The sequence below is a fragment of the Recurvomyces mirabilis genome, assembly GCF_035927965.1.
Source record: "Recurvomyces mirabilis strain CCFEE 5264 chromosome Unknown scaffold_34, whole genome shotgun sequence".
Lineage (NCBI taxonomy): Eukaryota > Fungi > Ascomycota > Dothideomycetes > Mycosphaerellales > Teratosphaeriaceae > Recurvomyces > Recurvomyces mirabilis.
In genome coordinates, this window is record NW_027041968.1 from 126,800 (window position 1) to 143,235 (window position 16,436).

The 16,436-nt window shown below is 54.0% G+C and overlaps 7 protein-coding genes across 7 annotated transcripts; 3 read left to right on the forward strand and 4 right to left on the reverse strand.

Moving 5' to 3' along the window:
• Nucleotides 1–466: 466 nt before the first annotated feature.
• On the forward strand, nucleotides 467–1,106 carry LTS14_009841 (uncharacterized protein; the record flags this gene model as incomplete). The annotated part of the gene is made up of 2 exons (XM_064842520.1): nucleotides 467–894; nucleotides 977–1,106. The coding sequence occupies 2 exons, from the start codon at nucleotides 467–469 to the stop codon at nucleotides 1,104–1,106; spliced, it is 558 nt and encodes a 185-aa protein (XP_064689914.1).
• Nucleotides 1,107–1,153: 47 nt separating this feature from the next.
• LTS14_009842 (uncharacterized protein) lies at nucleotides 1,154–2,758 on the forward strand (the record flags this gene model as incomplete). The annotated part of the gene is made up of 1 exon (XM_064842521.1): nucleotides 1,154–2,758. One exon carries the CDS (start codon nucleotides 1,154–1,156, stop codon nucleotides 2,756–2,758), a length of 1,605 nt encoding a protein of 534 aa, XP_064689915.1.
• Nucleotides 2,759–3,457: 699 nt separating this feature from the next.
• Nucleotides 3,458–5,149, forward strand: LTS14_009843 (uncharacterized protein; the record flags this gene model as incomplete). Its single annotated transcript, XM_064842522.1, has 1 exon — nucleotides 3,458–5,149. One exon carries the CDS (start codon nucleotides 3,458–3,460, stop codon nucleotides 5,147–5,149), a length of 1,692 nt encoding a protein of 563 aa, XP_064689916.1.
• A 496-nt stretch (nucleotides 5,150–5,645) lies between these two features.
• On the reverse strand, nucleotides 5,646–8,182 carry LTS14_009844 (uncharacterized protein; the record flags this gene model as incomplete). The annotated part of the gene is made up of 3 exons (XM_064842523.1): nucleotides 5,646–7,962; nucleotides 8,029–8,094; nucleotides 8,163–8,182. The coding sequence occupies 3 exons, from the start codon at nucleotides 8,180–8,182 to the stop codon at nucleotides 5,646–5,648; spliced, it is 2,403 nt and encodes an 800-aa protein (XP_064689917.1).
• A 415-nt stretch (nucleotides 8,183–8,597) lies between these two features.
• MPD1 (protein disulfide isomerase (PDI) protein) lies at nucleotides 8,598–9,767 on the reverse strand (the record flags this gene model as incomplete). The annotated part of the gene is made up of 1 exon (XM_064842524.1): nucleotides 8,598–9,767. One exon carries the CDS (start codon nucleotides 9,765–9,767, stop codon nucleotides 8,598–8,600), a length of 1,170 nt encoding a protein of 389 aa, XP_064689918.1.
• A 921-nt stretch (nucleotides 9,768–10,688) lies between these two features.
• Nucleotides 10,689–12,411, reverse strand: PNS1 (putative choline transporter, neither null mutation nor overexpression affects choline transport; the record flags this gene model as incomplete). The annotated part of the gene is made up of 3 exons (XM_064842525.1): nucleotides 10,689–11,032; nucleotides 11,086–11,864; nucleotides 11,924–12,411. 3 exons carry the CDS (start codon nucleotides 12,409–12,411, stop codon nucleotides 10,689–10,691), a joined length of 1,611 nt encoding a protein of 536 aa, XP_064689919.1.
• Nucleotides 12,412–13,128: 717 nt separating this feature from the next.
• Nucleotides 13,129–15,964, reverse strand: FOX2 (bifunctional hydroxyacyl-CoA dehydrogenase/enoyl-CoA hydratase fox2; the record flags this gene model as incomplete). The annotated part of the gene is made up of 3 exons (XM_064842526.1): nucleotides 13,129–13,919; nucleotides 13,969–15,745; nucleotides 15,809–15,964. 3 exons carry the CDS (start codon nucleotides 15,962–15,964, stop codon nucleotides 13,129–13,131), a joined length of 2,724 nt encoding a protein of 907 aa, XP_064689920.1.
• Between the last annotated feature and the right edge of the window lie 472 nt (nucleotides 15,965–16,436).

Sequence of the window (16,436 nt, forward strand, 5' to 3'; positions counted from 1 at the left end):
CTTCTTGGCAATATCAGGAGGACGTGTGGTGCTGTAAGGCAGTCTCGTCGCTTCACAAAATAGTTTGGTGTGATTGAACAAGTAGCCCAACACGCATGCCCTGAAGCCCTCAGCAACGCCAGCTCTGCCAAGACATTTCTTGGACCCTTTGTATGGGTACTATCTCCTGTTCTTCACCAATCCTTTCCCTCACCGCGGAATCGTGTACAGTGGTCCTCGCACGAACCCGACACCCGCCTCGTTCCCGCCCACACGCATCAGTGGCGGAATGTTGCAGCAGGGCAGGGTGCCTGATATGCGCGCTGCCTCAACAACGAGGCTATGCTGACAGCACGGTCATGCATACAGCATGTAGCTACAGGTAGGATGGGAACTTTCACCGCATCTCCTACTCCTTCGACGCACCATCTATTGACCTTGCATCTCAAATGTCTGGCTGGGAAACTCTGCTTTGATGTCCGCCGACATGACGGATCTCTACAGCAATCTATCTTTAGGACCTGCCGGATTAACCACCCGCATACTGTGTATTTCCCCAGGCAGTTTGGAGGATCCCATACGATGCCGACTCGTCGTGAAGCAGGTGATGGGCGTGAGCAGCTTCGAAGCTCTCTCGTACACCTGGAGCGAAGACGATCAACCCAGCATCCGAGACCGCGTCATCACAGTCAACAGAAGTCCATGCTATGTAACCTCAAACCTGGAGGCTGCACTGCGACGCCTGCGTCAACCTAAGGCGCGACGCAGGATCTGGGTCGACGCTATCTGCATCAATCAGGCTGACATGGACGAGAGATCTTCGCAAGTCATGCAAATGGGCCAGATCTACAGGAATGCCGACCGTGTCATCATATGGCTGGGTGAGGGAGATCGGAGCACTGATCTTGCCATGAGGTACATACGCTGGTCAAATACTGATCGTGATACGATGTTCGAGGGTGCTACGAAAGAGTGCTGTCCTTTGCATTACGCACAGCTCTACTACCATGGCCGCAAACCTAGATTCGAGATGCCTGGTTTCATCTGCGCAGAGTGCGCGGTGCATTGCGAATGTGATGGCTGCCGAAAGACCCGAAACAGCATTCACGATGGACTCCATGATTTAGCCAATCACCGCTGGTGGTCAAGAGTCTGGGTCGTGCAGGAGCTTGCAATGGCAGCTGGCGATCCACTCGTGCAGTGCGGAGCCTACACAGTTCCATGGTCTGGGCTAGTACGTTTCCAGACCACTTATACAGAATGGCCCGGACAGCGGCAAGCAATCACGACCCTACAGGACATCCGATCGGATGTCAAGCTACCTCCTCGACTGCGGGAAAGTCTTGCATACATTCCATACAGCGGCGATGCGGCAGTGGCCGATGACGTCTTCCAGTGGCTGCGGAAGACGTGGACGCTCACCGCTTCGGATCCGAGGGACAAGATATACGCCTTGCTAGGGATGGCGAGAAGCAAGCGATGGCGTAATTTTCGTCCGGACTACGATGTTTCATCCACACAACTGGTGCTCAAGCTCGTCCTTGACCTGGTTGTGAGTGACGGGAATTTGGACATCTTGACTCTTGCCAATCCTTATGGCGGCGCGACAAGATTGTTCGACAGTCCGTGGACTCTAAAGGACACTAAGAGTATTGAGAACCGACCGGAGGATTTTGCAACTGGTCAGTGGCCTTCCTGGATGCCGGACTTCATGGCTAAAGGATTGCCTTATCTTGCCACGATGAATCATATCGATCCAAAGTCGCCGTTACGGTCGATCTTGGACCAGCTGCAAGATCTAGCACCTCCATACACGTCTGTACCGGGCGTGACCGCTCTCTCCACATCCGCCGGTATCACTTTCCCAGGCAGGGACTTGGTCTGTGGCGCGCAGCAACCCTCGACACCCAAGCCCCCTACCATCACGGCTCACGGCTACTGTATTGACAAAGTTGTCGAGATGTCTCGGGCTCAAGTCATCCTGACGAAATTTCACTTGACTGCTGCAGAGTCAGACAAGCCCAAATTGCGCATCGTGCCATGGTTGTCAACGTGGTACTGGTACCCTGTCTGGCGTGGCTTGGACCCAGCATACTTCCATTTGGACGAGCAGTACACAACTCAAGGCTTCTATGACGCGTTGACAGCCTATCTCGAGCATCAAAAGAAGCTGAATCAGTACATGGGCGTTCACAAAGACGAGGGCTTGTCGACGAGCGAGCAAGATGATTCTTTATTCGAGCCTGCGCTCGTGGATCACGGGACGTCGAATCCGAAGTCTCGTGTTGACCACGCAAAGCTGGCTGTACTGGTCAAAGCTACGCGCATGTCGATGATGGAGCACTACGAGCGTATTGTACAACACAGCGCAAGAACCATTGCGGCCATCGAGGACGCAATGCAAGGGCGTGAACTCTTCGTTACCGAGCAAGGGCTACTGGGTATCGGTCCACATGGTCTACACGCCGGCGATCAAGTCGTCGTACTACGTGGTAGCTCGGCCAGCTACCTCCTGAGACAGCACGATGATCATTACACCCTCGTCGGAAATGCTTTCATGGACGTGCCGAGATTTCCCTGTCCTTGGCAACAAGCAGCGGCGCCGTCTGCGACTGGTATTTTATCGACCGTGGCCTCATTGGCGACCGATCTGAGCGCTCTGAGGATTGTACCACCGAGAGACTTGAGGACTGGTAAAGCCAAGCTGAGCGAGGCATGTCCGCCCGCGGCGACCTGGACTCCCGAAGCTGCTCGGTGTGAGGTCTTTGAGATACGATGAGTTCGCAAAGCACGCTGTAGACCTTGAATTTCTCTCGTTCGCTATGAAATCACGCAATGCGACGCTGTCTTTCTTCGGAGCATGACAGTGCCGGGTGTGGAATGCAATTGCAGAAATAGGCCTTCGATACATGCCCTTCAGTTGATTGGCTGTTTCAGCGCTGGTGGCGGCCTCAGCAGCTGCTCGACATCAGACGGTGTAAACCTGCCGCGACCAAGGCTGAAAATCATGTCTCGACTCCTACACCGACAGGATACTAACCAGCATTGCACGTAGCGCTCTTCGACGCCCTGACATCCCATCATCGTAATATAACGATTGTTTGTCATGCTACGAAAAGCTCCAATGAGTGAGCGAAGTCCAGGATGCACGCCTGAGGGCCACAGGCACCTCGTCAGTTCCAAAGGATATAGACGATTGTTCCTACTCTATCCTGGACAAGGTGACGACCCTATTTCAGGCTTTACTCTACCTCCTATCATCGCGTGTCACACTCCATACGAAGCACTATCGTACTGCTGGGGCCTTTCATCTGAAGCTCGCACGATCAGGTGCGGTAGCACGACTCAGAGCGTCACAGACAACCTGTATTCTGCTCTTCTACATCTGCGGCATATCGAGGATCATAGAGTTCTGTGGATTGATGCTTTGTGCATCAATCAAGACGATGCATCTGAGAAGTCATGGATGGTGGCGAGGATGCCTGAGATATACTCTGGAGCTGAGAGGGTCATCATATGGCTAGGCCCTGATAGTGCTCATGCGCCGTCTGTGAAGCCAGCCATGGCTCTGCTTTGCCAGCTCCTGGACCTCTTCGTTGGTTATCATTCGAGTTCAGACTTCGGAGGGTGGCTGAGACTGGCCACTGAGAACCCTACCTGGCGTGCTGAGTTCGTGAAAGAAGTGCGCATCGGCATCGGATCATTAGGCGTGAACGTCGACACATGGCAGACTCTGGCCGCAACACTTCGTCGTCCGTGGTTCTATAGAATCTGGTGTGTGCAGGAAGCGGTCCTAGCGGGCTGTGGCCACGAGCACCCGGCCGAAACGATCTTCGTGTGTGGCGTGTACGTTCTGCCATGGAAGGATATGGTCACTCCCCTTCTGTCGATGCACATACGTGGACTACATGACTACCTGCAGGGGTTTCTTTCTGAGACGCAGCACAATCCAACACTTCACAAGCCTTTCTCAGGAGGAGTCACTACACTGCTGTTCATGGACCAGCTCAGGAAGGAAGGCATACATATCTCGCGCCCAAGTAGATTTTATCGCTTGTTGAGGTTGACGAGGAGCCTGGACTCGACAGATCCACGGGACAAGGTCTTTGCGCTGTTTGGTCTGCTCAAGCCTGACAAAGCGGCCATAGAGAATGGAGCTCTGCGGCCTGACAACACTAAGCCAGTCAAGGTTGTCTTTGAGGATGTTGCAAAGCACTTCATGCTGCATCTCCACTCATTGAAACTTCTTGAGCTGGTTCATGACACCGTTCGCTCTCGTACCGAGCTGACGGAAGCACTTCCTTCTTGGGTACCCAACTGGACGACCAGCTCAGACGCTCCGGTACTCGATGACTTCGCGTACTGCGCGGGCCATAGCCTCCAGGAGCAGGGCATACCTTGGAGTGACGGAGAGACTGCCACGAGCGAGTTCGAAGTTTGCTGCGCTAGGAATGCCAAGCTTATAACTCCAAGTCTGCACCTCATTCGACCCATAGTGGAGGACCTTGGCAGTGGCTCAGTGGCAATCCAGGGCCTGCTTCTTGGACCACTTAAGACTACAGTGCTGGCAGCCAACGAATGTGTCTTCCATATACCACAGCTGCCCGTGGAAGCAGATTGCAGGCTGCAATTTCAAGCTTTGAAATTATGTCGGCTTTACACGGAGATCGTCAAGCTGGTTAGAAGTCTGAATTGTGCATCTAGCACAACATCGACACGGGACGATCTTGACCATCCACTAGCCGAACAACGGCCAGTTGACCTAGAGCTCCCCTCTTCGGCCGCACCATATGCTCTTGGCGGCACTATGGTCGAAGCCTCATGGAGAACACTCATCGGTGACCGTACCGAGGACTATAAACAGCCAGCTACAGAAGAATGGCAAACCTACTTCATTGCGTTCCACCAAGTGCAGCAAATAGCGCATAAATATGGGCCCAAACTACCGAAAGGTCTAGTATCCAATTCCATGGACGCACTAGCTAGCAGATACTTCGGACCCCTCCTACGAATATTGTCCGGTCGTCGCTTCGCTATCCTGTCCTGTCAAATACTGTGTCTGGTGCCACAGAGAGCTACTGCCGGGGAATTTGTCTGCATTTTCAACGGCTCGGATATACCTCATGTCATTCGACCCAGGCCACGGATGGAGGGCGTTGAACAAAGCTAACGAGATGCTTGGGGGTGCTTACGTCCATGGCTTAATGCATGGCGAAGCCAGTCGTCTGTTTCCAGGTCAGGCGCCGCGGATTGTGCTATCTTGAGTATCGTGATCTCGAAGCAAACGACCAGTTATCTCGTGCATTGCATCTCTCTTTAACGCCAGCCGTCCGTTTGGGCTGTTAGTGGAGCGGCTGTTGTGGGCTAAGGATGTTGAGAGGATTTGAGGCTTGACAGGACGCTCTCCAAGCCCGCATACGAGACCGTGCAGATGCTTGTATGTACACCTTGCCGTTGTATGGCATCTTGCTTTCATAGACTTCATGTAATCGTACAGACATCGCAGTAGTGATAGCAGTAGCTTCCCAGTCACTTTCGCTTATCAGCCTCGCGCGAAAACACGCGGGCAAGGCCATCTCCCAACGCACCTCCGCGCACCACAGTCCCATGTTCTGCCCCAGGGAAAGCGCCAAGGCTTTCGAGCCTTCACAGAGAAATGACCCACATCACCTCACCTCAACACTAGGCCAAAACAACCTCCCCTTAACATTAATTTCCACCTCGAAAATCCCCTCCTCACACGCCGCCCACAACCGCCTGCCATCCCCACTAACCGCCAACCCCGCCGTCCGGACCCCAACCTCCCTCGACCCAGCCCCCGTAAACCCCATCCCCATCCCCCTCACCTGACCCCTCCGCATAAGCATCTCGTAACCCTCCGGAAAACCCGCTAGACGACGGACTTGCTGCTCTGTTGTTAGAGGAGTAGTAGACGCAGTAGTGGCATTGGCGCCCGTGGCTTCCGCGGCGGCGGTGGTACGCATACCGCGTACACGTTCGCGTTGTCGGGCTAATGATCGGGCTCGGGCGCGTTCGGCGGCTAGTTCGACCTCGAGTTCCTGCTCTGAAGGCCTGAAGGACGAAGGTGCCAAGGGAGGCGGGAGGGGTGAGGAAGCAGTTGCTTGTGCTGCGCCTTCGAACAGCGGACCCCGTGCAAGCGTCATGTGCTCTTCGATTGTGCGCCACGGGTTTTCTTCATCGCCTGGATGCGGATGTGTTGACGAAAGAGCCTGGCCGGGAGCTCGGTGTCCTCGAGGTGTTCCAGCCGCTGCGTGAGAGGTACTAGGCGGCATCGCGCCTGCGTAAGAAGGCGGAAGGACGACGGAGGCTCGACGACGAGGGAGGCGTGAACCCTCGATTGTTCTCGAGAGCCAGGAGCCGGAAGATCGTTGGCGGCCGGAGACCACGTCTTGGATTTCGTCGAGAGAGGGGAGCATAGGTGGTTGGTCGGAAGCTGTGCTCGTGGTGTTCGTACCACTAGATCGTGAGAGTTCTGGGAAAGAATCCGGGACGGAGTTGAGGATCTCACTTATCGGCCTTGCGGAGCCAGAAAGGTCACGAGTATATGGCGTTGCCGAGCGGGACTCTGCATGGAACAATTCCGGACTTGTGTAGGTGACTCCCGCTGCACTATTCCCACTACCATGTGCCCGTGCCTCTTCCCGCTGTCTCGTCGTCCGTAGACTCTCCAAGATCTGCTGCTCGCGAGCCGTAAGACCTTGCGGATCGTCTTCCAACGCACTGACACCAGCTGAGTTGGCCACAGAGCGTAGACTAGCCATATCCTGCCGTTGCTGTCGTTGCCGCCTTCGTGCCTCAATGTACTCTGTAGCAAAATTGACAGCCGTGGCATTATCAGGCGCCGCCTGTCCGTATCGTCTCAAGAATTCCTGTTCCAGATCATGTATATCTCTCGATGGCGCAGGAATATTCGCAGCCGGGAGCCCATCCCCCGGCGCTTCCTCATACACCAGCTTCTCCAGCCCGGCATCCTTCGGCTCCAGATTCACAACCTGCTTCGTCTTCAACCCCGTCCGCAAATCACCGATACATATCCGCCCCTGATCCTCCGCCCAAATAAGCAGATCCCACGGATCCGGCGCGAACATCATCGATCGCACAGCACCGGGAAAGGAGGACAATTCCGGTCTTGAACCCGGCACGACCGCCACAATCGCATCCTCGTCGTCAACCTCCGAACTCATCAACATCTCCATATCGAAGACGGTGACATAGCCGCCTTCCGACCCCACAGCAACAAGATGACCGTTGGGAGACCATGCGGTAGTGAAGTAGCCAGATGTAGTCTCCGCCGCATGCAAACCCACCACGCTCATAAGCGTCCACTCACAACTCGAGCTCGTGAGCCGATTATGCGGTTTCGGGATCTGAGGCGGAGGCACACTCAATTCTCGTTGGAAGAAGTAAGCTTGGTTGAAGTCACCCACAGCCACCAAAGTCTGTCCGTCCGGGGAAATAGTGGCATGGTTCATAGCAAAGGGCAGATCCAGGACTGTCGTCTCTACGCCTTGGGGTAGACTGTATACCCGTACCGTCTTATCGTTATTCGTGAGCACCGCGACGATATCGTCTAGATGGGCCTCCTCGTCCTGTATCCGGTGGATGGAGATGCTGTTCACGATTTCCTCTCCAATCCTCTCCACCTTGACACTCGCCGCTCGACGCCCACTCTCCACACTACTGTACGTGTTAGACCGCCACGGCTCAAGCGGAAGAGCAGAGTCGACGTCCAGCGATGTCCGGGACCCACCATCCAACTTGATCGCAGCGAAATGTCCCTCGTCCTCCCCGCCAACACACACCCAGCCGTGACCCGCAGCCGTACATCTCGCTTCGAAGGGCAAAGTGGCGACGAGTTTGCGCTTCTCGGTAGTGGTGTTCAGGCAGTAGATGTCGTGGCTGCTGGCGTAGTAGAGGAGGTCGGGTTCGGGGGAGGAGATGTAGTGGCGGAGTTGCCAATGTCTGTCACGCGTCAACGTTGTGCTTGGTGAAAGATTGGGTGGTGGTTTGAGAGGGGTTGGGACTCACGAGACAGGTATGCGTACAGGATAGAAGGCCTTTTGCGCATGGACTAGGTTGTCGGCATCGCGGTAGCTGCACGTGCTCGCGTTAGTATATGTATTGTGGTGCCTGCCTAGTATGGTAGCAGCGGTGCAACTCACGGTATTGTGTCAATCGCCATAGCTCAGGAGTCGGATATGGGGAGTGGTTGGCTGTGTGTGTGTGTTCAGAAACAAAAGGATATGCACAAATCCTGAACAATGACGCTGGTCTAGGCTGTGCAAGAACAAGGGTGCCTGTGGTGGTGGCAGATCATCTGTGGGGTGCAGCAGTGCAGAGCTCGTACTTGTGGGGAAGAGGAAGAGGCATCATCACGATCAATCACATGCCAACGGTAAGTCATCGGCTGGGTATGCATGGCTTTCACGCTACATACCACACACTCTAGAGCAACTAAGCTAAGAAAGTGAGCACAAGTGAGAGGAATCCCGCCTCATTTTATCATCTCTCCTCAATCATCTCTCATAACAACACCATAAACCTCATCGGCCAGACCCTCCGTCCCCAGAGCACAGCCAGACTCACAGACTATCCCTTCACGAACCACCCTGCACCTTCTCAACAACCTTGACAATGTCCTTGAACAGGGGGTGCTCAGGCGCCAGACCGGTAATGTCCTGCGTAGCCTCCTTGGCACTCATGCTCTTCAGCTTCTTGGCCAACTCAGCCGACTCCTCATCGCCCTCCACGTTCTGGAAGCGGAAAGCCATCTCGATGCCGCCGAGGAGGTGATCGTACTTGTCGCCCGACTCGGCCAAATGCGCGGCAGGCCCGATGAAGCGCTCCTTGCGAGAGAGCTTGCGGAGGGGAGCACGACCGACACGCTCGACGTTGTCTTTGAGCACGGGGTTGGAGATACGCCTGACGATCTTCTGGACGTAGTCTTCTTGGTCTGACTTGCTGATGTGGGAGTGCTTGGTGCAGATCAGATGGGCAGTCTCCTTGAGAGTATCCTGGACGATATCGTGGAGCTCTTTGTCCTCGAGCACATCGTGGATGAACTTCTTACCACGATTGTAGCCGTAGTAAGCAGCGGTGGCGTGGCCGGTGTTGACGGTGAAGAGCTTACGCTCAATGTACGGCTGTAGATCCTCGACGTAGTGCACGCCCTTGATGTCTGGTGGGGAAGCGGGCTTGAACGGCTCGGACTCGACGCACCATTCGAAGAACTTCTCGATCTTGACATTGAGGCCGGCATCAGCGTCCTGGATTGGCACGATACGGTCAATAGCCGAGTTGGCGTAACGAGCCTTCTCCTTGATGTTGGCCTTGGTTGAGTCATCCATCTTCTGCTCGATGAAGCCACGGAGAGTGTCCGTCGCACCAATGGCGTTCTCACAAGCAATGACCGCCAATGGCTCTTTCTTCTTGCGAGCAGCAATACCCTTGGCAATCGGCTCTGCGATGAACTTGAGGATGTTGGGGCCGACAGCACAGGTGACAACGTCAGCCGTGGCGATCTCCTCGATGACCTTCTCCATCTCATGCTTGCTGTTGATGGCGCGGTAATTGTCGATTGTGAAGCTCTTCTCGCCGTCAGAACCAATCTCCGTCACTGTGTAGCTCTTGGTCTTCTGCAGAGACTCGATAATTGAGTCCATGACATCGATGAAGACGACCTCATAGCCGGAGTTGTGCAGGAACTCGGCAACGAAGCCACGACCAATGTTGCCGCCGCCGAAGTGGATGCCCTTCTTGCCAGCCATCTTGCTTGGAATTTGATGTGTGAGTTTGTGGTTGTTCGTGTGCTGTGATTGACTAGTATCAGTATGAAGTTGCTTGAAAGAGTGCTGCAAATGTAGTTGGAGTACGAGGGAGGCGCTCGCTGCTGAAGATTCCAATGTTAGGTTGTAGGCAATCTTGTGGCAGCCACATGTGAAGGACGACAACCATAGCAGGATTGAGGTGGGAACGTACCTGCTTCTTTCGTCTTTTGTCTCACCACCGACGTGAGTGAATGAGTGTTTTCTGGCGAGTGAAAGTCAGTCAATTGATCTTCACAACAGATCGACAAGCTACCCCGCTCTCGTCCACTCCACCCGTCCATACTCACCTTGGCTCTGTTTGTCCTCGAGGCTCAGACACGAGCAATGTACGTTCAGTGTCGAGGGTTGTTGTAAAGGCAATGCAGTGTATATGTCAGGAACGGGACAGCAAGTAAAACCAGCAGCGGTCAGATTTTTGTTTCCCAAAGCAAGCTTGAACACAAACGCCCGCCAGCTGCACGACGAGAGCTTCCCTGCGGATGAGGTTCTGCGGGGTGAATTCTGGAGCGCCAAACGGGGGAGGGAGCGAGAGGAGTCCTGCCACGTCACGCTACATTTCATGCCGCATGATGATAATAGCGTAGACGGGCCGAATGTGCTGAATGGAAGTGGGAGAGGACTAGCCAACGAGGTGGCCAACGTGAAAGCATGCGTATCTTACACGATGGATTCGTTAGCTGCAGGTACACCGCCCCGACCATTAATCCTACGGCGTCTGCCGCGCAATAACGCCTCCTGTATCATATTCTAGCCTTGCTGCTGGGTATGCCGATATGAATGAACGCCGCGATATATGATGAGTGAAAGACCGAAGCCGTAAGCTTCCACCTTCCCCCAAATTATCATCCGGAATGACCGTGTTCAAGCATGTATAGCCTGCTGAACATGCGGATAAACCTGGATCATCCTCTGGTACAGATCACCATGCTCTTTGATCAGGACATCGGGGTCCCATGCCATCGCAACGAAGATGGTGTCGATGCCGCTCGATAGTGGTACGGTGAAGCAATTGGCGATTTGGAGGCCGATGAGGAAGGCGTAGGCGATGACGACTGGTGTGAATTGGCCATTCTGGTTGTACGCCGGATCTGTGAACACGAGATAGAGATATGCGAGGAGTGCGCATGCGTACGCGACGAATGTGGCACCCATCGTCAGGACTGGGCCGATGAGACATTCGTTGACGAGTGCGTCAATGCCACGATCTGGAGTAAGTCAGTATGATATTCCGACCCATGAAGCAAGGAGAAGATCTTACCTTTGATCAGCTTCCAGGTGTCCTTGGCAGACTGGATATAGTTCTTGCCGTAGAGAGCAATATACGAGAAGGCATAGCGGTTGATGAACTGCACGGCCCAGTCCACCAGACCAAGAACGCATTGCAAGAGACAAAACGCGCAAGCTGCAGCACCATTGCCACTACCCGCTTGAGATTGCTGAGCAATTGAGCACGCCTGGCGGAGCATATTGATGATGGCCACTAAGAGACTTCCCAAGCTAATCGAGCCGAAAGAGTAGGTCAAGGCCCGTCGTGCTGCGCCTCGTGTAGCGCCTTTTGGTGGGTTTTTGGGTGAGAAGTACCACGCTCCATACACACCCGAGATCGTAGTGTGGATGGTATTCTTGAGCCACTCGGTGATCCAGTATGCGGCGAAGGTGATGAACACTAGTAGCCCAATAACGGTGGCGGAGCTGCAGCCACCACTCCCGCCAGCACTAGCATTACAAGCAGGATTTGCTCCAGGCTCATACTTTGCATAAACCGCCACCAGGGTGACACTGAACCAAGCACCGAAGGCGGCAGCAATGAGGCCACCAAGGAAGGAGACCAGATAGACGTGGCCGAATTTCTTTGAGACGTCAATGGCTGTCTGCAACATGAGGACACTGAAGGGTATGCGTGGGATCCAGCTGATGAAGCAAAAGATGGCGAAGACTCCGAAGAGGAGGAAAACGATGCCGCCGGACCAGTACTTTCGGTAAAGCATGTATATGGCGGTCGCCAGGCACCATACGATGTTCAAGATACCAGTTATCCTATCAGCAGGGTTAGCCGCTGATGATTCGAATATGGCTCCACTCCGAACTTAACGTACCAGATGAATTGCTTTGTGAAGACGCGGGCAAGTGCAATGTAGCCATAGCCCAGCACGAAGGCCATACCCAGACAGAAGGCGAAGAGGACGATCGTGTTGGTATTCAGACCGAAGTCATTTTGTGAGCCATAGATCCCACCGCCATTGAAGCCCTTGTTGGCCGCATAGCCTTGCAGACTGATCGCCGAGACGGCCACGAAACCAGCGCAAACGAGGAGGAAGAGGATACCAGCCCATAGATCGTTCCACTTTGGTTTCTCGACCTTGAAGGCCTGGTCGAACGTCGGCTTCTGATCTTGGTTCCATTGGCCGTAGTTTTGCTGATATGTGGGCGGTGGAGGCATATACTGCGGTCCATTCCATTGTTGTGGTGGTGGTCCTCCGTAACCCTGCTGCGGCGCATTGTACGGCTGTTGCATGGGATAGCTTTTCTGCCCGTTCGTCTCGTCGCCGCCATTGTAGTAATCTGCTGCTTGGCCGCGCGACATGATTGCGACGCGTGCAACTGCTCCAGAGAATGCTGTTTAGCAGGTAGCGCAACAAGGCAGGGGCTGCGCGACGAGAATATCCAAATAACAGTAGCTCTTTTTTAACTTTCCACTATTTATTTGTTCAGCGCGCTGCGATCGGCAGTGTTTGCGTCAAGTTGCAGCTGAGCTCGAGCCAAGTCGCGGATTCCGTAGATTGGCGAGATCCAGACCTGGCAGCGACGATGCCAAGCTGGTCAGCAACGATAGAGTGGCGCCCGAATTCTGCTGTGCAAATTTGATTTCGAGAGCGATGCTCAGCTCAGCTGCTCAGGCTGTCGAGTTGTATCGATGGTGGCGAGACCATAGCTTAAAATGTGTTGCACTCTGTATCGAGAAACGTTGCACAGCTCACGGCCACAAGCAGGCGGGAAGGCCTGAGTGTCGTTGTTAACGACATGACGGGACAAGGTAAGATGATAGCGGCTCGGCACAACTTATAGGGCAGCGGCGAGAACAGTCTGCCGCAGGAGAATTTGCGTCACAATCGAGTCTTCGCAAGCTGTCGATACAATCATATCGTTCGCAGGGTGGCAGATAGGCCCGTTTTACCAGGTAGCCCAATGCAAGACGTGATTTCAGAAATGGAGAGGAGTTGGTATGAATACCACTTGCACAGCTTATTTGACTCCAAGCTACCTTACATTTACACAGACATCCTTGCGAAGCTACCTGTACCTACAGTTTGCTCTTACCACCATCCATCAACTCCGCACCTGCGCCAGCGATGCACAGCTTACCTGTGTCCTTGACCTTCGTCTGGAAGATGACAGTGTTACCCTCCTTCCACATCTCCGTGATCAGAGTCTGGCCAGGCAATACCACACCTGCAAACCGTACCTTGATGTTGCGATATGGACCGTAGGTATTCAGCACAGCCTTACCAGCGAAGCCGAAGAAGCATAGCCCATGTAAGATAGGTGTCTTGAAGCCACCCACTTTGCTGAATTCGGGGTCGATGTGCAGAGGATTCCTGTCACCGGAGAGTCGGTAGATCGCGGCCTGGTCTTCTGTCGTCTTCTCCTCGACCACAGCGTCAGGTGCACGGGATGGTGCCTTGTACACGCGTGTCGCCGCACCACGATCTGTGCCTTTCTTGGGACCGTTGAAGCCACCAGCACCACGAATGAAGACGGTGGACTCGTTGTAGAAGAGCTCTTTCCCGCTCTTCTTGTCGACGGTCGTGGAGCCTGTCACAATGATGCCGGCGTTGCCCTTGTCGACCACCTCGACAAGCTTGGGGTATGAAGTGGTGACGGCCTCGGTGGGGATAGGGAACGAGCGAATCTCAAGGTATTGCTCACCATGCAGAAGCATCATGGGTGAGAAGTTCGGTACTAGCTCGCTCATGCTGAAAGGTGCGACCGCGTTGAATGTCGGGATGACACCGAACGTTGGCAGGACTTGGAACTTGTCGTCGTTCTCGAAGACGAGAGGTAGATCTGTTCGCTTGGCACCAACGCCGATGTCTGGTGAAGTTAGCATTGCGCCAATCGATTTTGACCATATTACACTCACTGTAAAGAATGACGTCCCGCTCATCATAAGCGAAATCTGTGCCCTCCGCCTTCGCCTTCTTAGCCTTCTCGATGTTTGCCAAATGCTCGTTGCCAGATTTCTCAGGTCCGCCATAAGAGTTGTTAGCCTGAGCGTTGACCTTGTTCTCCATATTTGCCATGATCTTTTCAGTTCCGGCAGCAGGGTCCTCGGGATGATCAGCACGACCATCGTCGAAGTTGAGAATCTTTTGCCAGTTCTTTTGAACCTCCTCGGGCGTGAGCTGAACATCGATGGGGAACTGTGCACCGCCTGTTCGTTGCCACCTGGTCTCAGCAACCCAGCCAGAGCCGATTTCGAATAGACGACCAGTAGCTGGTTCAGGTACTTTGTCTGAGCACAAAAGCAGGACAGCTGGAGCTACGTAATCTGGCTTGAAAGCTTGCACCATCTCCTCGGGCATGATCGACCTGGTCATGTTCGTGCCGGCATTCGGTGCGATCGTGTTGACCTTGATGTTGTACTTCGCACCTTCTCGTGCCAGCGCACGGGAGAAGCCGAGGATACCACACTTAGCCACAGCGTAGTTGGCCTGGCCGAAGTTACCGTAGATGCCGGAGGTGGAGGTTGTGTTGACGATGCGTCCGTACTTCTGCTTGAGCATGTATGGCCAAGCGGCTTTGCTGACCTTGTAGGTGCCTCGGAGATGCACGTCCAGCACTTGCTGGAACATCTTGTCGTCCATGTTGGCAAACGCCTTGTCTCGTAAGATGCCAGCATTATTGACGATGATGTCGATACGCCCGTACGCATCGATGGCAGCCTTGACGACCGCATCTCCGTCCTCAGCACTGGCCTTGACACCGACTGCTTGCCCGCCGAGCTTCTGAATTTCAGATACAACATTGTCGGGATTCATGAGATCGTTGACCACGACCTTTGCACCGTATTTCGCGAATTGTAAACAGTAGATCCTCCCAAGCCCAGCTCCTCCTCCGGTCACAAGTGCGACCTTGCCGTTGTAGTCGATCTTCTCTGAAGGTGGGTTTGGTGGTAGCTTTTGGGCGTCCTCCAGTAACTCCATGAAGTTCGCTGGTCCAGTGGGATAGCTGGGCTCGGAGAAGTCGCTGACACCATCCCACTTCTTCAGCAAAGCGCCTGGTGTGAAGCTATCGTCGGCCTTGAGCAGTGCGCCTTTCGCTCTCTCCCATCGGAGCTTGGCTACATGACCACCGCCAACCTCGAAGATTGAGCCAGTCTCTGAGCTGTTCGACTTGTGCACAAGGACGGCGACAAGTGGTACCACCCACTCTGGCTTGAGCAGATCTAGCACATCCGGGGGCATAACCGTAGCAGTCATCCGGCTAGCGGCGATTGGCGCAATAACGTTGCAGATGATGTTGTACTTCAAGCCCTCCTTCGCAAGAGTCTCCGTAAATCCAATCTGACTGAGCTTCGCAGCCGAATAGTTACATTGACCGAAGCTCCCGAAGAGGCCTGCTGCGGAAGCAGTGTTGATCACCCGTCCATACTTCTGTTTCCTGAAATGAGGCCATGCAGCACGAGCACATTTGTATGCACCAATGACATGGACCTTCATGATCAGATCCCAATCCTGGTCCTTCATGTTCTTGAAGCTGATATCCCGGAGGATACCGGCGTTGTTGATGAGGACATCGATGCGGCCAAAGTTCTGGATGGCGGTTTGGATGATGGCATCGCCATTCTCTACAGAGTCGTAGTTGGCGACGGCCTTGCCTCCAGCTGATCGGATCTCTTCGACGACCTTGTCGGCGGCCTATTCATGCAGACGACTATGTCAGTGGGATTCTCTAGCCATTCTCTATGAGCAAATACTTACCGCCGACCCACCACCCTCGCCCTTGAAGCTACCTCCCAAGTCATTGACAACCAGATTGGCTCCTCGCGAGGCGAAGAAGAGGGCATACGCTCGACCCAGTCCGCCTCCGGATCCCGTGACAACTACGGTCTGACCATCATATCGTAATTCAGCCATGTTATAAGACTAGTCCTACTCGATATGTACAATAACGAGCAAGTAAGCAGCAAGAAGGGCACGAAGGTAAGTAGATGGTCTTCTGACAGCTGCCATGCTCTCCATGCCGAGGCACGCCCTCGGCACTGGAAACTGCTCTGACGACGGCATCTCCAGACGGCTTGAAACTCTCCTGTACTTACTCACTTTACATGTGATCGTCAGCAACCACGATCAATTCACATGCACTTCAAAGTGCCAGAAGCTGAACCGAAACTGTCTCGACTGCCATGACTATCTCTTGCTGTATGTCTACAGTGACGTCCAGCTAAAGTCGGCGGTAGGCTAGACCCATAGGCATCATGCATTCAGACGACACGATATCGTCATGGCTAGGATTGCCACGGAAGTAGCATATTTTGCACTACTGTAGGGCAATGTCTACCATTAAATCTCGACCAGAAATCAGAGAACATCTTGGCGCCTGCATACC